Source organism: Megalobrama amblycephala, linkage group LG23, assembly GCF_018812025.1.
Source record: "Megalobrama amblycephala isolate DHTTF-2021 linkage group LG23, ASM1881202v1, whole genome shotgun sequence".
NCBI lineage: Eukaryota > Metazoa > Chordata > Actinopteri > Cypriniformes > Xenocyprididae > Megalobrama > Megalobrama amblycephala.
The window spans coordinates 10,244,366-10,267,757 of NC_063066.1; the positions used below are offsets into that span (position 1 = coordinate 10,244,366).

Consider the following 23,392-nt stretch of genomic DNA (forward strand, 5'->3'; position numbering starts at 1 on the left):
TAAACCTTAAGAAGAGTCCACTTTTTTCCCTTTATGTTAGAAAATGTAACACATGACAAAAGATTTATCATTAACACTGCACATGACTGTTGTGTTCTTTCTATTACACTTTTATCCCAGTTTTTAAACTGTAGCTAATATTGGTCCCCAAATTCCACTCCTACAGTAGAATTGTTTTAAATGACTGCATATAATCTGATCACTGTTTACTACTAATTTACTAATGCTCGGACACACTTGGTCTCTCTCGCGCAGGTTCGCTCGCTCTCGGACAACTCGATCTCTCTCGCGCGCATATTCGGTCTCTCGCGCGCACACTCGGTCTCTCTCGCGCAGGTTCGCTCGCTCTCGGACGCACTCGGTCTTTCTCGCGCGCACACTCGGTCTTTCTCGCGCAGTGTCGCTCGCTCGCGGCGTTCGCTTCACTTTTGTCCAGTCCGGCGCCTCATACAAAAACCTGGAGGAGTACAAATGGACACAATCTAATTTTGTGATTAATATTCAACTTTAGAGTCTGCCGGCTAAAACCTGCTTCATCGGTCACTGGATGGGTAAACTGTGTTGTTAGGTAACGTGATCGACCCTAGCTGTCCTTGTTTGCAGGTATATAGCCTAGCTAACGTTATATCATTGTGAATACAGCAGACATCATAAATCTCATCAAAATCTTAACCCGTTTAATCCCAAATTTTTCCCCGACATGAAAATATCCAAATGAGGTGCCATGGTTGCCACTTGAAATAATCAATAATTATGTTTTGACATTTTTATGGAAATATGTGTGAAAAATTGTGTTTTATGTTCGACCGGTGGAATAATAGCCTATGTAACGTTACGTTATACTGAAAAGTCGTATAGCCTATCAGCCCAGTTATTTAACACATTTTAAACTCTTTCATATAATTTTAGGTTTACTATTAAAGATAAAACCCTTATACAACACTTATAGGAATACTGAGATAAAAGACAAAAAAAATACAAATACAACCATCTGTTGTTTTGTTATGTTGGTTAGCACGTTTTATTGCAGTGAACTATTTTCAGTCGTCTATCGGGATCATTAGGAATACGATACAATGATTTCCCTTTGCTTCCCCCGCCTGTTCTGGCATCATGGCGCACAGCAGCTGTCCAGCATGTTGAAATATAAGATCTAAACATGTCTCGTTTTAAGTTATTGTTTGACTACTATCGATACCAATGATGGCTTGCCAAAATGGCGGAGTTTAGATTGCAACATGGTTGGCACAGTATCTACTTTTTTAAGGACGCGTGTAAAATGTAAATGGTTTTTTTTTTTTTTTTGCTTTGACAGATATCTTGGTAGAATATATGTGTGAAAGGAGGGCAAACATTCATTTTAATAACCACAAAATGAAATATGTAGTTAATACACACACAATAGTACAGATAAACTTACACAAATTATTTCTGAATTTGGCTTAAATGCCCGTATTTACCAAAATATCAATAAAAAGTGCATTGTTAGGTTTAAAAGTGGGTAGGATTACGTAAACAATAAGTGCATGGTATCAAATGATTATTTTAAATGAAGTACATAGTTAAAGACATTAAATATAAAGTGGGTTCAACAGTTTAAAAAAAATCTTTAAAAATGCCTCACAAAGTATCACATAAACAAACAACATTATAAAAAATATTGTAATTTAAATGAAAAGTAAAAGTTCTGGTGTTGCAAAACAAAGGCTGAATGACACTTTTGTCAATGGGTGGCAGCATTGCACAATTTGCGGCCTTAATGAGGAAATTATATCAAATATATAAATCCTCATACCAACTGATTAAGTTCAAATATTATGTGAATTTACTGAATTACACATTTAATATGACATTATTTTATTTTTGATGACCACACACAATCCTTCAAAAAGTGAAAAAATGAAATGCTCTTTCATGACAAGGATGGCATCTTTCAGCGATCAAGCAGGGGGAAACCCCTCTCTTCTTTTTGACGAGAAACATGGTTCTTTCTCCTGTTCACAAACAAAGAGAAAAATGTCCATTATAATCTGTTGTTGAGCAGACCGGTGGACTTACATGGTGCTGCACCATCAACATAACTTGAGTGACTCTTCAATAAGGGGCAAATTTGAAGATTTGGGGAAAATATGTACAATTATTCAGAATAGATTTCATCAATCTTAAAGCGGAACTCAGTAATATTTGCGAAGCTCCCCCTACAGGTTCCTTCAGTGAATCACACTGTCGTAAATACTCCATACGCAGCTCTGGACTACAACGCTCACCAGCGCAGTAGTTTTGCAAGTACAGTACAAGAAATGTCGATGGAGGTGGGTAATTTTCGAAATTGTCTTATAAAGTCATAATATATACATTGTTTTTAAATTACCGTAAAGCATTTTGTCACTCTCGCGTGAACGTGAACATGAGGCGAGATTGTGTCGGGTCGGCCCAGCTCAACTTGCAAGTGCTGTTTTCTGGCGTAGACGTGCCAGAGGGGGTTAGTGCTCGCCTCAAACACACCACTACAAGTCAGTTAACTATCGTAAGGACTTAAAAAACTATTTATGAAGGTAAAAAAAAGTTACTTAGTTCTGCTTTAAAACATTTGTTAAATGCCTTGGAATAAAGAATAATAAAGAAAAAATAAATAAATAATCAATAGCCTTCGAGTACGTTTGTGTTTTTTAGTGGTATGAATTTTGTGTATGATGGACATTTTCAGCTACTGGAAAAAAGTTGGATAAGCCTTAGAATTGGTAACAAGTTGACTTGCCTTGCAGTCATTTTTATTTACCATTTCTAACAATACATTTATATTTATATAATAACTGATGGCTTCTTTTTTCATAATTGTAATACATTTTATACATTTTTATAGAGCGAAAATTAAAAATAGAAATACACTATTAATATTAGAAAGAAATTAATATTTAAAAAAAACACAATTACAAGGTTTAAAGCTATTATATCTATCCCTTAAAGTCACCGTGAAATTAAATGACAATTCTTATTTTTTCATGGAATATTGCAGTATTTATTATAAATAATTTATATGTGCTCATCATTGTTTTTGTTTTGTTTTTTATTCATAGTCTTTAAATAAATTAACTTCCTCTCCCTCTTGCAGTGACATCTCTTCTCTGACGATGTGTTTAAGGACGACCTGTAATTATAATTAAAGTAATTATAAAGCGCAACATCTTTAAAGGTTCAAAGCTCTTATAATCTATCTGTTAAAACTTGAATTATCCCCACAAAAATGTAATTTAATCAACTGTACAGTTATGCGCTGAGTTTCTTACCTTTGCCAAAGAAATTGCCCAAACATCAACAGCAATGAAATCACGTCAGCAGAGATCCATATTCCCATGTACTTTTTAGGCTCCTTTAAATATTACATGCATACACAAACACACAAAGGATTCCTGAGGTATTACACATTCAGACAAGTCAATGTGAATTATAAATGAGAAAAGACAAAAAAAACAGCTTCTCTTTTATGGCACATTAGACAGCAATAGGTGAAAAGATAGGCTGAGATTTACCAGATGCCAGTCAGGCTTAGACATGTTTTTGAAGATGTGGCAGGCATTGGTGGTCACTGAACTGGCCCCAGAGCACCACAGTAATGAGAAGAGCCAACGTTCATTCACAACCCACAGATTCACAGAAACGTTTTTTTCCCGCAGCTCACTGTTCAGTGAAATAAACAAAAAATGTCAAAATAAAAACAAACAAAAATCTTCTTTCTATTCATCTGCCTTTGGCTCCATATCAGCGACCTTTTCAGCAGGTCGCAACAAGCCAGTTTCTGCATAATAGACAGGAGTGGCTGGGCCGTTTTAACGTGAAGTCTTATTCATCAATCAAGCTTTTCTTGTTCATTCAATTTTATTATATCTTCATCAAATAACGAAATGACAGGTGCACCCAACCGGACAAAACAGTGTCTGGAAAATGCCTTATCAATCTTCATGTGTTGTGCCAAACTATAATCATTATTAGATACATTTGTGAGTTTAAGCTACAGATCAGCACGCAATTTCTCAGCCTTTCTGTCATCTTTGCAAGAAAGTAAACCCTTGTGAGAATGATCCCCAAGGCTGTAAGATCATACCAACATTAATGGCAGCAGTATTCATGTCTCTGCATGTCAGATAAGCTGCACCAATCCTCCTACACCTACCTTATGTTACGAGTGCTCAGTGAACTGTATTTCATATTCAGGAAGCTTCCACCATCCGCATTCATTTCGTCAACCACATTATACACCTGCTTGAACCCTGGTGAAATATTTCTCACATTGTGTCTATATTCTCGAGGAAGCCACCATATCTGAAAGTGATACAAATGATTAGAATTGCATTTAAGGGTGCAAAAGGAAAAAAAAACACACATAAAAGCCTGAGATTTTTATAACGATATGTAGCATTAATGAAAACCATGTTTTTAATAGGGCCTCTAATGTAAGATTAAACTTTAAAAAAAAATTTTTTTGCCTATTTATCTGAAATAAAGTAAGTTTATGTAGTTGAAGTACTAAAAGTACAAAAACTAAAGTGAACTAAATATAAAGCTGAATAGAAATATTTAAAAAAACAAAAAAAACATAAAAATGAAACAGACAAAAAGGGATTAGAATTAGAATGATCTAAATTAGAATAAAATTTTCACTAATGGTTTTAGACGTTTGGACCCCACTGCATGCAGCATAGGCGTAATTTGCGGGTGGGACGGGTGGGACATGTCCCGACCACTTTTTGAAAGGGTCGATATTGTCCCGACCACTTTTTGAAACCTCTCGCGGCACGGATATGTAATACAAAAGAAACAGCTCTAGTTGATTATCAATTTGAGTTAATAATAGGCGATCTGGCGCTAGAATGTGTTGTTTTTGAAATCTTGTTGAGTGCTCGTTTTGTTCTCTTGGCGCTCGTGCACACTGAGCAGTGTTCACACGGACGAGCGCTTCAATCTATCGCTCTGTTGCAGAGACTCTCTATTTGTTAGGTTGAAATCACAAAACAAAATAGCTACACATAAACACATCCCTGCTCTTGGTATACAATCTTAATGAACATCTTTGGTTTTAATGAGAAAAAAAAATCATACATGGTTGGGTTAGAACCCAGAACCTCTTGCACGCTAAACGAAAATGCTGCCACTAGTCCATCAGGACAATCTGATATCAACTGCGGATCCTTGAATTTATTAACTTATATACATACTCTTGGGACTAATGGCACATACACATTCCTGTCCCACCCACTTTTTAAAAAAAAGTTACGCCACTGGCATGCAATATGACAATATTACCTTGTCTGGTGAGATGCCTGACTTTATGATAGTCTCAGTGGTGTAGAAGGAGTTGCTGTTGTGGAATCCTGTTGAGTTATTCTCATTTTTTAGGTCAAATATGAGGGAGACATTATGCTTTTTGGCCATGACCAAGAGCTCAGAAAGAGATGGTACTGTCTGGTTGTTAGCCTCCCTCTTCTCTTCCTCTGAGAGCGATGACACTGAATGAAATGGATCTGTCTGTATTTGAAAATCAAAAGATCTCATTTTAAACAAATTTGTCATTTTGTCTCTGAATATCAAATGCGAAGTGGAAGAATTTTTTTGTTTCTGTTGGATAACTGGATAAAGCTGCAACCTCAGTTCAGTTCAAGGTTGTTTTGCTAGAAATCTTTAACCAAAACATACTCCTTTTTCTTTTCACAGGGTGCCTGTGAGAGATATAAAGTACTTGATGTTCTTTTGCTTGATGTAGTATTTGTTCAAATGCAACTGCACATGAGCTGCCTTTACAACAAATCTTTCAATATAATATAATATAATATAATATAATATAATATAATATAATGGTAACACTTTACAATAAGGTTCATTTGTTAACATTAGTTGATGTATTAACTACCGTGAACTAACAATGAACAATACATTTGTTACAGTATTCATTAAACTTTGTTAATGTTAGTTAATAAAAATACAGTCATTCATTGTTTGTTCATGTTAGCTCACAGTGCATTAACTAATGGTTTTAATAATGTATTAGTAAATGTTGAAATTAAAATGAACTAAGATTAATAATAAACGCTGTAGAAGTATTGTTCATTGTTAGTTCATGATTATATATATATATATATATATATATATATATATATATATATATATATATATATATATATATATCAAATATATTCACATATATAGATGTTATAAATATACTTATGCTTATACAGATGTTATAAATATATAAATAATTCTTTGCACTCACCCTTAAAAACCATTCGCCTGCATTTAACATCTTTAACTCTTGCAATGTGAAGTTAGTGTGCATGCTGTTATCTCGACCTGGAAATTTTTTCTTCACATCAGTTGTTCGTAGCAGATATTTTTCACCATTGTCATGCATAAGAAAAGGCTTCATATCTTTGCTGAAAAGATAAAATAGACAAGCGTATCAGAGCACAAACACACACACAAACAAGTAGCAGCAAGTGTCTGTGCTTCTGAACAGAATCTGAATCGGTTACCTGATTTGCACGTCTGTTTCAAATGCCACCACGCCACACTCCATACTCTTCCTGAATGACATCATGGTATTCTCTGGAGCCAGCTAAATACATAATTAAATACATATAACATTAAAGGGTTAGTTGAAGCTAGGTTAAGGAAGGTAGTGGAAATGTTTGAGCAGCAGTATGGCTTCATGCCCAGAAAGAGCTCTGAGAATTTTGGGATGAGAACTATAGGGATGGACAGAGTTGCACTGTTTGTTTGTAGACTTGGAGAAAGTGTATGACAGGGTGGAGGTCAGAGGTCAGAGGAGGTCAGACAGGAGTCTCCTTGGACAATGATGTTTGCAGATGACATTGTGATCTGCAGTGAGAGCAGGGAGCAGGTGGAGGAAAACCTGGAGAAGGCGAGGTTTGCGCTGGAGAGAAGAGGAATGAAAGTCAGTCGTAGTAAGACTGAGTACATGTGTGTAAATGAAAGGGAGGGAAGCGGAACAGTAAGATTACAGGGTGAAGAAGGTTCAGGAGTTTAAGTACTTGGGCTCAACAGTCCAGAGTAATGGAGAATGTGGGAAGGAGGTGAAGAAGCGAGTGCTGGCAGGTTGGAATGGGTGGAGAAAGGTGTCGGGAGTTCTGTGTGATAGGAAAATATCAGCGAGAATCAAGGGGAAGGTGTACAAGATAGTGGTGAGACCGGCCATGGTCTGTATGGTTTAGAGACAGTGTCACTGAGGAAGAGACAGGAGTCAGAGTTGGAGGTAGCAGAGCTGAAGATGTTGAGGTTCTCTTTGGGAGTGACAAAGTTGGACAGAATTAGGAATGAGTACATCAGAGGGACAGCTCATGTTGGACGTTTGGGGGACAAAGTTAGAGAGGCCAGATTAAGATTGTTTGGACATGTTCAGAGGAGGGAGAGTGAGTACACTCTAAAAAATGCTGGGTTAAAAACAACCCAAGTTGGGTTGAAAATGGACAAACCCAGCAGTTGGGTTAAATGTTTGCCCAACCTGCTGGGTAGTTTTATTTAACTCAACTATTGTTTAAAAATTACTGTATTGCTTAATTAAAATTAACCCAAAGTATGTTGGAAATGAACATTTATTAATGTTCAATGAATAATTATTAAACAATAAACATTTATTAAATTGCTTATTAATAAATGTATATTAATAAACTATTAAACTATTAAATTTATATTAATAAAATATTAAAGCTTATTAATAAACATTCACCTTTTGTCTATTATTGTTGCCTCTAATTGCATCTGGTTTTTAATTTCCCAACTATTTTGGGTTCATTTTAAGCTAGCCATATAGCAATTTTTAAACAAATAGTTGGTTTAAATAAAACTACCCAGCAGGTTGGGCAAACATTTAACCCAACCGCTGGGTTAAAACAACCCAATCGGTGGGTTTGTCCATTTTCAACCCAACTTGGGTTGTTTTTAAACCAGCATTTTTAAGAGTGTATATTGGTAGGAGAATGTTGGACATGGAGCTGCCAGGCAGGAGGCAAAGAGGAGGTATATGGATGTTATAAATGAGGATATTAAGCTAGTGGATGCAAGTGTTGAGGATGTAGAAGATGGTGGAGAGAGATGATTTGCTGTGGCGACCCCTGAAGGGAGAAGCCGAAAGAAGAAGAAGAACATTAAAGGGTTAGTTCACCCAAAAATGAAATTTCTGTGATTAGGTACTCACTCTCATGTTGTTCCAAACCCATAAGAACTTTGTTCATCTTCAGAACACAAATTAAGATATTTTTGTTGAATTCTGAGAGTTTTTTTTTTTTTTATCTCCCATAGAAAGCAAAAAAATTACCACATTTAAGGTCCAGAGAAGCAGGAAAGACATTGTTAAAATAGTCAATGTGACTACAGTGGTTCAACCTTAATGTTATGAAGTGACGAGAATACTTTTTGTGCACAAAAACAAAACAAAATAACGACTTTTTTCAACAATTTCCTCTCTACCATCAGTCTCCTACACAGTTGACGCAGTGCAGTGCTTCTGTTTACGTCAGAACAAGGTTCAGTATTCTCGTCACTTCATAAAATTAAGGTTGAACCACTGTAGTCACACTGACTATTTTAACATTGCTTTTACTGCTTCTCTGGACTTTGAATGTGGTAATTCCTTTGCTTTCTATGGGAGATTAAAAAAAATCCTCTCAGATTTCATCAAAAATATCTTAATTTGTGTTCTGAAGATGAACGAAGGTCAGACGGGTTTGGAATGACATGAGGGTGAGTAATGACAGAAATTTCATTTTTGGGTGAACTAACCCTTTAATATAACATTAATATAATATTAATAAAACACACATATACATAAAACCTTTTGAAAAATGTTTTAAAAGGACAAAATAAATTACTTCTTGTCAGAAAGAACTACTATTTTACTACATAAATATGTTGAGGTTTCCATGTCCTATATAAACAAAAATGAACTCAAAGCTGTAGCATCTGTGTTCTTCACACGCCTCTGTTTTTATTCACAGTTAACCTCCAGTCTCGTGTTGAGCACAGGAGCTTTAGATGTCGAAACACCTCCTCCACTTTCCATGCCAGTGGAATTCAATAGGCTGTGTTTGAATTGTAGACTGTCCGCCATTCAAATGATATTTCTGGATTAGGACTACATGTTTTGTAGTAACTCTATATGTTTTCACAGTAATTATTGCATCTATAAATTGCTAATGCTTGATAAGTGTTCCAACATTTATGAGCAGACTGATGTTCTAATGAAATACATTCCCCCACGTCGATAGCTTACAGTACAACCTGGGAACAATGCCATAATCATCATAATCCTAAAGGGATTCAGAAACTACAGCAGATGATTCATCCTCTGGCATGTCAAATTTATTCTAAACAAATAATGTTAAAATCATCCTGCAGTTCAGCACCGACATGAACGAACAGCAAAAACAAGATTTTGATGGGCACACCAGTGTAAACATGAGCTAATACACATTTTAACAAAAGGAAGGAATGTCTCAAAATGAAAGTTACACTTACCATTGGAGCACCACGGTGTCCGACGAGGGAGGGTTTTGGCGGAAGGTTACTGGTAATGCACGGAGAACAGATTGCGAGAGGACAGAGGAACACAGCAGTGGACACTACCAGGAAGGTCATCATTATAAAAACCTTACAAGCTACACAGGCAAAAACACACACAAAAAATACTCAGTACAAAATTTTGAAAATAAAACAAATGCAACATTAGTGTTAACTTTCACATTTACACCAAATACATGATAATAACTTTTATTAATATGTCATCAACCAATATATAATGCTTTATTGCATGGCTGTCTGTTTAATTCTGATTGGTCAATCGAAGCATTCAGAGGCCTGATATTTTTCTAATATCTTCTACCGTCTAAGCAGGGCCTTCGCTAGAGGGGCAAAAGTTGACGATTTTTGATTTCACCCGAGGGGGAACCACAACACCCCCTCGGAACATGATTTCAGCCTAGGGGGACGCCTGCCCCACCCTGGATTACGATTTCAAGGCAGCCCACAGCAACAACCGGATACCCCACATACAGCCCTGATTATAAGCTGTTTTGGAGACTCTACTGACCAGATGTATGATAATTCTTGAACACGAGCCAGCTGATCAAGGTCAAAGCCACCAGAGCACCCAGATGCAGAAAAGGAGCCGTGGCCTATGGGAAACCAAAGAAGGGGTTTTCATACTTTATACAGTACAACAATAGAGATACAGACACCTGAGTGTCAGTTCTATGATAAATACAGTATAATGTAACATTATGTTGAGAGATACGTTTGCGCTCATATTTCACACTGCCATTTTAATATAAAAGCTAACATGAAATACAAGGAAAACCAGCTGCAAAGACGTTAACGACAGACAAAGCACTAGTACTATGATGAATGGCTGAAAGGCTGGTTTTGACTTTATACCTGAAATGACATATAGACAGTTTGCCACTCCTCTATCCATTCTTTACTAAATCCAGCTATACCAATAGTATCAGTGAGGAGACCCAAAACCAGAAACACCTGAAGAGAGGACAGAAAAATATTAACATATTTTGAGATCATTCATTAACATGCTGTGAACTTCCTTTATGTACTTAAAGCTGACTAAGAGTGATGATAGTGTTACCAAAGTTTTAAAGGTAACCAATATGAGACTGTTTCCTCAACTATGGGCACTTTTGGCCCAGAGTACTTTTAATGCTAATTTCATAGTTAGCTTTTGTCTTAATACTCATATTTAGCCTATAATACATTCACACTTTCCAAATAATTAACAAAATTCGACATTCTTTTTTTTTTTTTTTTTTACTTTACAAATACATTTATTAGGGGCCAAATTGTTCGTTTTTGTGAAAATGAGCTCTGGAACAGCCATACTTTAAAAAAATATAAAATTTTAAAATGTAACATTTTAAAATAATTTTAAAATTGCACCATAAATATTGATTTATTTATTTAATATATAATATTTAAATATTCAATATATAATCATGATAGCAATCACTAAACAGTCTAAATGTATTTTTATAAATATTTATCGTCTGTGGAAGGCGTAGGACCATAAAATGTACATCCAATCTTTATATTCGGTCCGAACAAAATAATGAAATAAAATAATGTCTTGTTACCCTCCTGTCAGCCTATGTTTTTACATTCCCTCATGCACTCTGTTCACTCTGTTCAGATATCATATCATAGATCTCAGTCACAAACACCGCAAACAAACAGCAGACACCCTTTTACAGTTCCTACCGAATCAAAACAACAGCCTTATGCTGCATTCAAGTCCTCAGACTCAGAACTATGCGTTTCCATGTCAACAAATACCGAAATGAATCTGCAACAGTCAGGTAGGCCTATAACAAAGTCCCTTTCTATAGTCTTTGGGTATAAGCTCTCTATGTTGTTTACTTTTATTTATTGTAATGCAAGGCTGCCAACTCTCAAGCATTCAGCGTGAGACTCACGCAATTGACCCAATTCATACGCTCTCACGCCACACCCCCATATTCTTACGCAGACTCGTGCAGCAGTGAGGAAAAAAAATCGCGCCTTATGATCTCGCAAAGCAACGCGCAGAGAGACCAGACAGACAGTGTAGTGAGTTTTTTTGTGACGACTGTGAGGGAAATACACAATTTATTCCCATAAACTGTGTAGTCAGCCGTTATCCCTCCCATCTGCACCGTGTGAACGCAGGCAGGTCAGTCAGTTACAGGGCGCTCCGTGTCTCCGTCCAGTTTAGGCTAGTAACTTAATAGGCTTAATATGCTGTTATATAGTTTCTAGGGGTGTGACGAGCGGGACTAAATTGTGACGAGATTTCTCATCTAGGCGAAAAGTATAGTCTCGTGATGTTGCCATGACAGAGTGTTAGGATGATTAGGAAAGAATATGCCACCCTTACGTTTACGCCTCCACTGTAGTTTTGCTATGTATTTAAATAAAAAAACATTTAATTCAGTTGTATAACGGTCGCCGCCGCTCCATATTTACAGAGTTACGCGCAATCACGAAAGTGAAACTAAACGCGAGCGCGCATTCAAACGCGATTTCAATACCCCGCATTTGAAAGCGGCTCCCTGATGAATGCAAATATCTCTCAATATGAAAGCTATTTTAGGCTGGGCTGTGTAGTTGTAACCATCTCTTAGCTCTGTATCAAAGAAAAATTTGGTCTTATTTGCACTTTGAATATTGAGAGAGTGCGATTATGGGTGCACTTAATGTAAAGTGTTACCATTAAAAAATGAATAACAGTTTTCTCTTAATCTTATTAAGCACAAACAATAAGGTTTCATTTGTTAACATTAGTTAATGCACTGTGAACTATCATGAACTAACAATAAATGACTATTTTTATTAACTAACATAAAGATAAATAAATACTGTAGCAAATATATTGCTCATTGTTAGTTGATGTTGGTTAATACATTAATGTTAATAAATGAGACCTTATTGTAAAGTGTTACCATTTTTATTTATACTGTTTTTATTTCTATGATCAGTTAGGAGTTCAGTTAGGAGGTCAAAAGTTGTAGAAGCGTTTTGGAGGAGGCGTGGCTTTGGACAGCGATTTAAGGGTTTGATCCTTTTACAGTCTATGGTTTGATCTCATGCTTTCGATGCTAGCAGGCTAACGTTAGCATTTCCAAGATCTTCCCAGAAGTTGTACAGCCTAGCTATACATAATACATAATCTATACATAAAAGGGATTTTAGAAGTAGCAAAAATTAAGACATGGCTAAAAGTAAGAGTACCTTATGCAGCCAGTGCAAATTCAAGGGCTCTCTAATTGCGAAATGTAGCAATCCAAATACCTGAAATAAAAGAAGAATGATCTTATTGGAATAACAAATGCTACCAGCTGAGCAGTCTGGTTCACATTATTCCCTTCTTCTTACCAGTAGAAGGAAACAGTAAGTGGCTAGGATAGCAGAAATCACCATCACTATCATGTACCAGTCCACCCATTTTTCCAATTTTTTGAAGACATGCCTGCAAGAGGAAAATGAAGCAATATATGGCTCAATGACACATTTAAACTAGGAAGCAATATGCCAATGGATTTAATTAGCATATTGTGGAATTGTACTCACTCATTTACATCAGTGTGGTCGTTGAAGGCAATAAAGCAAACGTACATCCAACTCAGGGCAAGTATGGACACAAAAGACAGAAAAGAGAACCAGCAGCATGACCTCTACAAACAAAAACAAAACAAAACTGCACATTTCAAACATTTTTTTCTCGTTATGCAAATCATTAAGCTCTTCTTTGTCCCGTTTAATACAGAAAAGAGTATAATAATAGTTTTCCCTGATAATTTTCTCACGTTGGGTTTCGCTTATGCTACTGATTTGAATATTCAAAAGTAGGGCCAACCTCTAAACCGAGTGGTTATTATTGTAGCTGATTATTACTAGTCTTTCCCACACAGGATTTTAGAAATCTTTGAATGCAGCGGTAATTGTTTCTGACACAAATCAAAAGAACGGAGAGCCTTGCTTTTCTATTCAGGTTTCCAATTAACATACTTTTCTGCCTGTTATGATCACCATCAGTCTCCACAGCTTTGTACTCATTTAAAAGGGAAGAGCATTTACATGATAATTGTTCATTTAAGAGGCATTTAATGACAACAATTTTCTTTGATTCTGTTCATTTATTTGACGTGGTAAACCGCCTCTCTCAACTGAGTAAAAAAAATTGAAAAGATGTCTGCAAATGATACTAAGAGAGAATGGGGGCACACTCTAAAAACTAATTCAGGGGACCTTTAGTCATTGGTTAAATATATATATTGTTGTGAAATAAAAAATCAAGTTCTGAAATGCTGTTAGACTTTTTACTTGTAATTGTTATTTTATTGAGCTTGGATGACACAAATTATGCCTATTGATTCGATATACTATCATGACTTGTCATAGTTTAACATTTTCAGTTAATCAAAAATGTATTTAATTTTAAGTTCTGTTAATGTAAAATACAATCTGATGACGTGTAAACGTGTTTCATTGTTTTGAGTTGTATGAACACTTCTTTTAATTTAGACGAACTTAAGTTAAGTGAAACTGGGCTGGGATTTAAATTTCCCATCATGCTTTGCCCATGGCACTTGAAAGGGAGAGTATAAATGCTAAAATTAAGTGTTATATAATGTTTTTTGCACAAGATTAATGGTAAGGGAGATTTAGCAGTAATTAGTGTTTTGTTAAGCTAATTTAGAAGAGTTTATGTTAATGAAGATTTTTGGAGATTTACCATCATGGTGACAAGCGGTGCTTGGTAAGTTCATGTTACTTAGAAATGCGTTTTATTGTGTCCAAAAAGTGTCTTAAAACATTATATTACCCTATTTAAAACATTATGGGCCCTATTTTAACAATCTACATGCAAAGTGTAAAGCGCACGGCGCAGGTGCACTCAGGGCGTGTCCAAATCCACATTTGCTATTTTAACGACGGAAAAACGGTCCGTGCGCCGGGGCGCATTTTTGAAATGGGCTGTCCCTATTCTCTTAATGAGTAATGGGCGTAACGTTCAATAAACCAATCAGAGTGTCATCTCCCATTCCCTTTAAGAGCGAGATGCGCTCGCGCCATGGCGGATTGCTATTTACATGGCGGAATTTGTTAAGTGGCCAGTCAATCTTTCAGTCGTCTGCGTTGGATGCCGGCTTTAAAATTGCTCCGCGCGATGAGTCAGTTGATATATATGCGTGTGTATTGGCACGATTGTTCAATTAATTAGCCAATTTCGTTCATCATTATAAGTAGTAATAGGCTGAATTGAAAATAGGGAGCCTAATTCTAATACACGCAATGACTATTCATCATTACATTTTTTATATTTATGTAGCCTACACAATAATATTCTTTTACACTGTAATCCTTTTGTTTTTAATATTTGGCATGTTTGTGTGATGCGCATCCCTGTGTGTAATAAGCAAAGTCAACGCGCAATGTGGACGCGCCCAGAGGCGCAGTTTCTACCAACGCGCTCTAACAAAAAATATTGCGCCATTGACTTTAGACTTTAGACCAGGTTTGAGTTGGTCTATGGCGCAGTCTATTTTCAGCTCCTTAAAATAGCAATGCGCCTGAACACACCTCTTTTTTAGACCAGCACGCCCATGGGCGCACTAACTGGCGCAAATGCATTTACTAATTTAAGGACGTGACGCTGAACGGGAAAACGCGAACGGCGCCGGACGCAAACTAGCAAACACACTTGCGCTGCGCCTTGCGTCGCATTGCGCCGGGTGTATTATAGGGCCCTATGTTGAATCAACTTAAATAGTTGCATTAATGTTGACAATTATTAAATTCATGTTACTTAAAAAATTGTGGCAAAAAACGTCTTCACCTTACTTAAAACATTATGTTGGATCAACTCAAAATATTGCTTTGAATTAGGGCTGCACGATATATTGCATGAGATTGTCATGCGCATTTCGTCAGTAAAGCCGGTTCCCTGATTACCGCTAACCGGCTTTACTGACGAAATGCGCGTGACATTCTCATACGATATATCATGCAGCCCTACTTTGAATTAATGTAATAATTTCCCCAGTTGCCTTAAGTTAAAAATTCTAGTGGAAAACATTAACATATTTTTTTTTGTTGAACCAATGTTTTATTTTTTAGAGTGCATGATGAAAAAATGTGATTGGAAAATGCAAAATGTCAAGGAAAATGATCGTTTATGTGAATAAAATCTTACTTTTTGTCTTGTATTATCGCTGTTCCAATGACAACTGTAGATCCCTCTGAAGCAGGTTTTAATGATTGAGATCATTGTGTTTTTTCCACATCAAATCATTCCAGTTGAAAGCACAAAGATGAATGGGGGCCTTGTCAGGTATGTAGTGAGATTAACCCTCATGTATACTGGTGCAGGTGTTTGATATGAATGACTCACTGCTTCGCACCTGATCCTGAGTAGGAGAGAAGAGAATACAAGATGGTAGTTATGCAAGGAAACCTGTTCTTTAGCTCAAAACAAAATAGAGCTCATAATGTCCCACTTAGTTAGTCAGGAACGGTAAAATCCTCTAATTACGATATTTTTGAGATAGAGAGAGAGCGTGAGTGTATGGGTGATGTGACTCCAGTCACACATGACAGAGCAGGCTAAATTTAATTATAAAGGAGTGGCAATGCTTTCAAAAGCCCTGAAGCAGAAAACTACAAGACAACCTGTGAGAAAGCCCTCATATCAATCACTCATTTCTAATAAAAGGATGGAATGTTCCACCCCAGCTTAAGTTCACTGCTGCAGCTGTGCAAATGATACATATGTATTAAATCTAACATATTTTAACTAACTCCTATAATCAATTAGGATGTGATGTCTAATGCTGGAACACAGTAATCTGAGTGTCCTACTGTAAATTATATGAACAACTGACATGAGATATTAAAGATTAATCAAGCAAAAGGGACCTCCAGTTTTGACAGGGCGTGTTTAAAAGGAAATATAATCCACAATGTTATGAAGACTTTTTTTTTTTCCTACAGCGGTGTTTTTGTTTTTAGGTTCAATGGAAGTGAAATCCACGATCAGATAAACATGTCTAAGCAACAAGTGCCTTAAGTGCTAAAGGCAACTGTGAGGAGATGGTTGGCACAACAGGAAGGGGAAATCATATTGTAAAATAAATAAATAAAAATCTTCTGTGTGCTACTGTACAAGTATTTTTGCACTTGTAATTTACAGTGACAGTCAAAACTTAGGATACACCTCGCTGAATAAATGTTTCTCCTGACCTTACAGAATTTCCTTTAATCTAAAAGCTTTAACTTTGAATGAACAAAACCACAATTATATATACACTATCATCATTATATTTATTTTAAATAAATGAATACTTTTATTACGCAAGTACACATTAAATTGATCAAAAGTGACAGTCGAGACATTAATGAGGTTACAAAAGATTTCTATTTCAAATAAATGCTGTTCTTTTGAACTTTCTATTCAAAGAATGCTGAAAGAAAATATGGTTTTCACAAAAATATTAACAGCGCAACTGTTCAACATTGATAATAATAATAAATGTTTTCATGTGACACTGAAGACTGGAGTAATGGCTACTGAAAATGCAGTTTTGCCATTACAGGAATTAATGACATTTTAAAATATATTAAAATACAAATAGAGAATAGATTGTATTGTACTGTATTTTTGATCAAATAAGTGCAGCTTTGGTGAGCATAAGAAACCCAATATGTCCATTAATGCTTTTCAAATGTCCAAAAAGCTCTATTAATAGCAAGATTTGTACTTTTTTGTACTGACAATAACCTGCAATAACACTGACAATGACACACAATAAGATTAATCACAGCAAACTTCTCAACATATCCACTCTTCCATCAGGTATATTGTCTGTCAGCCAGGTTCACAAATGCGTATATTACATTTTCAAAAAGCATAGCGGTGGAGGATGATGTTGTGGTCCAAAAAGCATGACCAAACATTCCCAGTACAATCACTTTGTCAGATCTGACTCACTGATTTACATGGAAATGTATAAATGTATAAGGGTCAGCGCAGTTCCTGCTAATAGCTCTACATTAAAGAATAAAGCATGTATTCCAGTATTACAGGGTTAGTTCACTCAAAAATGAAAATTCTGTCATCATTTACTCACCCTAAAGTTGACTACTATGGAAGTCAATGGTGCCCCAGAACTGTTCAGTTTAACACATTCTTCAAAATATCTTCCTTTGTGTTCAACAGAACCAAGAAATGTATACAGGTTTGGAACAACCAGAGGGTGTGTAAATGATGACAGAATTTTCATTTTTGGGTGAACTATCCCTTTAAGGATACAAATCTACCCTAGTAAAATCATTACAGAAAGTCGGTGTGAAATTTGAAAGTACATCACAGGCTGCTGTGTACAGCAGTTTCTTGCATAAGTAGCCGTTTTGCCAAAGGTGACAAGCTTCACAAAACCCCAGGCGATAAGTGTTCTTCTGGCTTGACAAAGAAGTAAGGAGGTTTGTTAAGTGTTTAGTAGATGTTCTGGATCTGCAGACAGGTTATGTCACTTTTAATTAGTCACTTAACTCCATTTACTATGAAACATCAAGTACTTTGTCAACTGCCACTGTTTATGATTAAATGACCTGTTGCCAAATTCAGCAGTTTGTACAACACTAAAAACCATCCTGCATTGGGCTAATTCATGAATGCCATTTTCTCAAAATCACACCATATTTCTCTCTGAATGGTAAAAACTCCTTTGTCATGTTTATGGCCTGAGTTTGGATTTGTTTCAAATGATTGTTTGTTGAGATATGAAATGTTATTTATATGGGTCTTGAAAAAACATTTCTTACTTCCTAAAATGTATAAAAAAAAAACATGTCTATATAACTTTATACATCCTTAGTTTTGATATTCTTTTCATTCTAAGTACCCAAGTGATTTTCTGATTTTTTTTATTTTTAAGGGTGCATAGTAATTTAATAGGAACTAATGAAATACATCATGCCCAAATGAATTGGCAGTGACAAAGTGTGCTGCATCAAGTTTGTGTATATTATGTTTTCACATGTTTCAATGGTTAAATGATAAGCATTTCATAATTATTAAATGCTTTTATTGGCAAAAAAAAAAAAAAAACATTCAGTATGCAAAGAGTCAATATTTACAGTGTTGACTCTTCTTCATAGCCGCTGCAATTCATTCTGGCATGCTGGATATCAGCTTCCGGGCCAAATCCTGACTGAAGGCGAGCCATTCTTGTCTTATTAGTGCTGAGATGATCACAGTTTGTGGGCTTCTGCTTGTCCACTTGCCTTTTGAGGATTGACCGCAGGTTCTCTATGAGATTAAAATCTAGAGAATTGTCTGACCAAGCATCCAAAATTTCAATGTAACGATCTCCAAGCTACTTCCAAGCACCACTCTTGCCTTGTGACATGGTGCTCCATCATGCTGAAAAATGCACGGATTATCACCAAATTGCTCCTGGGAGGACATTTTGATATCATTATTTATTAATGGCAGTGTTTTGGGGCAGAATTGTGAAAAGCAACTCCACACGTTAGTCTTTACAGATGGTCTTGGGATGCTTCACTGTTCACATGACACAGGACTCATGGTAAAGTTTAACTTTTCTTCTCTGGACAATCGTTTTTCCAAATGTCCCAAACAATCGGAAAGGGGCTTCATCAGAAAACAACTTTGCATCAGTCTTCTACTGTTCAATCCCTGTACTTCCTACAGAATTTCAGTCTGTCCTTCACGGGTTTTTTTTTTTCTTGGACAGACTTGGTTTCTTTTTGCAGCCATTTCTGACACTAGGCCATTGTCCAAATGACCTCAATCTGCATTCAGATGATCTCACACCCACCTGCTGTAAATACGAGCAAACTCTGCGCTGGTGGTGACATGATACTGTAGAAGACTCCTCAGAAGGAGTCTTTCATCACTGAAGTTGAATTTCTCTACTTGATGTTGTTGATGATTTGGTAAATGGTTCTTTCAGGTGGAATATTGTCCGCAGCAATTTCCTTCCATTGACGCCATTTTGATGCAGAGAGATGATGATGGCTTCCCTCCTTTTTTGTTAAGCGTTTTGGCCGTTCATTTACACGACAACAGCATTTTGGTGGCCTGAAAACACAAAGTTTTGAAAACGTGTTTCAAAGTGCAAGTAGGCTATTTGAAAACGATACGATATCATCTCCGTGTAAACTGCAAAAACGCGAATCTGCGAAAGCAGTGACATCATGCACATCCGTATTACGTGCGAGACTTTCGATTATGATGTAGTATTAGCCGCTAACGAGAAGACTATAAAACAGGAGTAAACTGTAAAAATAAGGTGGATAGGCATACCTGAGGCGAGTGCTCAGTAAAAGAATGCTAATGCGCAGACGCTTAGTCTTTCTTTACAAAGTGACATTGCCAACTACTTGTCTGGCATGCGTAATACAGCATTTTTACTCAATTTTGTGTGACTGGGATAGTTTTGATAACTTCATCTGTAACTTTTCTAGTTTTAGTACATCGTTGTCGTGTAAACATTTTCTTTTTTGGCCAATTAAGCTTTTTGCAATTATTTAAAATAGACCTGATCATTCTACACAATGATCCTATCTATGTGAATCAACACCACAACAACTGAAGCAGCAAACTTTGTGAAACAATTTACGTCACTGCCAATATTTTTGGCCACGGCTGTTCATTAAATTGCATTTGAAATGTACGAGTGCTGAACCAAACAAAGAGTGTTACAGAGGATTTGGCATCTCTTTTATCATCATATTGTGAAAAAAATATTTTTGTCATCTCAAAAACTTATCAATAATAAAATTGATCAATAAAATTATCAATAATAAATCACAGAAAATTAATTGGTGTTCAACTTTAACAGAGTCAATAGACATGAATGATACACATAATACTTAAGCCCCCAGTTTCACAGACAAGGCTTAAGCTAGTCCCAGACTACCCAGGTGGGAAAAAAGTACATTTCAATAATGTACTTAAAGTGCTCTATTTTCATGCACTAATTCTGTACTTAATATACTAAATTCTTCTTTAGTACTTCTTAAGATCATCTTAAGAACATCTAAGTGTACTCAACTGTGCTATTTTGAGACACCATAAAATATGAACTAAAATGTGCTTTTAATATGCTATCTCTGTATTTAGAAAATGTATTTAGCTACCACTTGTAGTACACTATGGGTTCAAATGTAATATAAGTGGTGTCTAAATACATTTTTTAAATACAGAGATATTATATTAAAAGCACATTTTAGTTCATATTTCATGGTGTCTCAAAACAGCACAGTTGAGTACACTTAGACGTTCTTAAGATGATCTTAAGAAGTACTAAAGAAGATTTTTTAGTATATTAAGTACAAAATTAGTGCATGAAAATAGAGCACTTTAAGTACATTATAGAAATGTATTTTTTTTCACCTGGGAAACAAAGTGTCACGGAGGATTTGCCATCTCTTTTATCATCCATCATTTTGTGGAAAAAAAAAAAAAACTATTAAACTAGGCTAATCCTGGCTTAATTTAACTTAATAAACAATGTGAAACTGGGCCAAGATCAGTTTGCTGAGAAAGTAATGTTCAAAAATACTATTTATATATTTCTATAACAGTATTTTACAATTTGAGTCTTTTTTAGAAGTTATGTTATACCTATATGTCCTATTTTCAACAGGGTCAAAAAAGAAATCTTTTCACATGTGGACAAACTATGCACTATTTTCACAGCCATTTTGATCTTAGTAAAACAGAGAGTAAAACAACTTTCTCAACATTCAGCAAATCCACTCTATCATCAGGCTTTTACTGTACGGGCTTTTATCATTACAAAGGAAAACTTTACCTGATGAAAAGTGCCACAAAAACAAAAATCAGATTTTTGATGACTCTACATATTCTCATAACGTGTATTTTTTAAGTGTTTCAGTGTAAATAAACTTTTTTTTTTTTTAAAGAAATGTTTATATTAAGAGTGGATTTTTTATTAAAAAGATTTTAAATTAAATATGGTTGCAAGAAAGAAAATGAAAGCAAAGCAGCCTATGCAAAGCTTTATGTAAAACCTTCACATGAATCAAACAACCAATGCAAATGTTGTTGAACACAGTGAATATGTTGTCTATGTTGCGAAATAAAAAAATAACCAGTTAAAGATAATTGTCATGAAACCACCAAATTTCACTTTCTTCATTAAACTTGAACTACAGACTGCTGTGTTACAAAGACATCTGCCCATTTTGCCAGAACAAAACATTACAAACTAGATAAACAAGCTCTAGTTTTTGTTGTCCAGCTTCATTTCTTTAAAGTATCATCATGTTGACTGTGAGAGCTTTCAACCCATTCTAAAATGTATTCGCAACCAGATCTTAATCTGCAGTTCATTGACACTCAAGGGGCATTTTTGTGTAATTTTTTACCCAAGGCTATTAATATGTTGTTAAGGTTAAATGTAGTTTAACACAACCTCACAGGTAGACATTTCTCAGTGCAACAGCCTGCAACTTCCAAGTGTTTGTTAAAAAAAATAATAATTACAAATCCAAGTAATCATTTAACATAAATCAAACGTTTCCCCTTAAACATGGTTTAACCTCTTGATAATCTGTGATTTGCAGAAAAATCAAAACTTTTGTTTTTGTAAATGTTTATTGTTATAGTTGCCTAGCATTGTTCGCTCAAATAATTTATTAGGATGCTATAATGACAATACTGACGATATTCAGCTCACGCGTCTTTCAATAACATTGGATCAGAACAGATAGTCCGAGAGAATAAACTGCATTTAAATATACACGTTAGTACCTTACCTTGCTGAAAAAGTAACAAAAAGTTGATAGTAAAATCCAAATCAGTCTCTCAGACTTCGGCACTTTTCTACAGTCCCTGCACTCGAAGTAATGCTGAGACTTAAATCCCACGGATTGAATTTCAATGAGGAGATACCTATGAATGGGCTTCACGTTCCCAAGCTGTGAAAGAAAACAGTGACTGTGACTGGCTGCTCCACTGACCTCCAACAGAGGGCACTCAAAGAGAGACATTCAAAGTGTTTGTGACCATTTAAATCTGTTGAAAGATTAATTTGACACACAAATAAATATTCTATATCTCTATAATATTCTATATCTATATAAGGAGCAAAATCAGCAATAAGGAATACAAAAACGACAACAACAACAAAATAAATAAATAAAAGAATTTCTATAAATTGACATGAAACAAGTAAGTTTCTTTTAGGCTATATGTTATTTAAAGAGTTTCAATATAAGGTCTGTAAAGCAATTTTTTATGCTGTTCAAATTTTGTGGATGTACACATATTTATTTATAGAATTTAAATAATTAATAGAGCATTTATAAAACGTTTTTCTTTTTCTAATAAGCGTGGACCTTCAAAGTATAACAAGACATTGTATATTTTCTAAATGTTTTATTGAAATGTGACATTCAGCTTCAAGTCTTGCCAAGAAGAGGTCGATGATGGGCAGCAGGCTGAAAAAGAAAAGGTGTATTTTCAGTTGAAATATTTCAGAATGTGCATTTACCACCTGCTCAGCTTTATAGCACTGTGGGTGATTGCCAATGTCACATAGTTAATTATTACTCGTTTCTTACATGCATAAGCTGATGAACTGAAGCCACAGCTTCTGTTTCTACAAAAGGACATTAGGAGAGACTGGAGTTTATTGACACACTTAACTCACACATTTTTTTTTTCAGGGTCATTTTTAGAAGGCAATTTCTGATTAGGCACTGCGGTAGATTTTCCAAGACGCACCTGATTTAAGTTACCTTCCTGGGGCGTCTCCTAATGGACTCTCAATAAATGTCCTGATCTTTC

The 23,392-nt window shown here is 35.6% G+C and overlaps 1 protein-coding gene across 3 annotated transcripts; it reads right to left on the reverse strand.

Annotated features, from left to right (window-relative positions):
- Positions 1–1,337: 1,337 nt before the first annotated feature.
- On the reverse strand, positions 1,338–22,518 carry gdpd2 (glycerophosphodiester phosphodiesterase domain containing 2). 3 transcript variants are annotated; one of them, XM_048176533.1, is made up of 16 exons: positions 22,360–22,518; positions 18,688–19,654; positions 15,746–15,959; positions 13,120–13,223; positions 12,925–13,018; positions 12,781–12,840; positions 10,441–10,539; positions 10,097–10,181; positions 9,526–9,665; positions 6,525–6,607; positions 6,266–6,425; positions 5,302–5,523; positions 4,172–4,320; positions 3,531–3,678; positions 3,288–3,370; positions 2,418–3,148 (listed from the first exon to the last, which is right to left on the reverse strand). In XM_048176533.1, the coding sequence occupies exons 3-16, from the start codon at positions 15,818–15,820 to the stop codon at positions 3,034–3,036; spliced, it is 1,617 nt and encodes a 538-aa protein (XP_048032490.1). In that variant the 5' UTR covers positions 15,821–15,959; positions 18,688–19,654; positions 22,360–22,518; the 3' UTR covers positions 2,418–3,033. The 3 variants fall into 3 exon arrangements, with proteins under 3 accessions (XP_048032491.1, XP_048032490.1, XP_048032489.1); XM_048176534.1 differs by lacking the exons at positions 2,418–3,148; positions 18,688–19,654 and adding an exon at positions 1,338–1,994 and having other exon boundaries at positions 22,360–22,516; XM_048176532.1 differs by lacking the exon at positions 18,688–19,654.
- Between the last annotated feature and the right edge of the window lie 874 nt (positions 22,519–23,392).

Excerpts from the sequence above, each read along its gene's own strand:
- gdpd2 (XM_048176532.1), bottom strand. The coding sequence starts at position 15,820 with ATGATCTCAATCATTAAAACCTGCTTCAGAGGGATCTACAGTTGTCAT. Across the intron at positions 5,524-6,265 it reads CAGGCGAATGGTTTTTAAGG|ACAGATCCATTTCATTCAGT; the intron begins GTGAGTGCAAAG and ends TTTCAAATACAG. Across the intron at positions 3,149-3,287 it reads GGGCAATTTCTTTGGCAAAG|GTCGTCCTTAAACACATCGT; the intron begins GTAAGAAACTCA and ends TTATAATTACAG.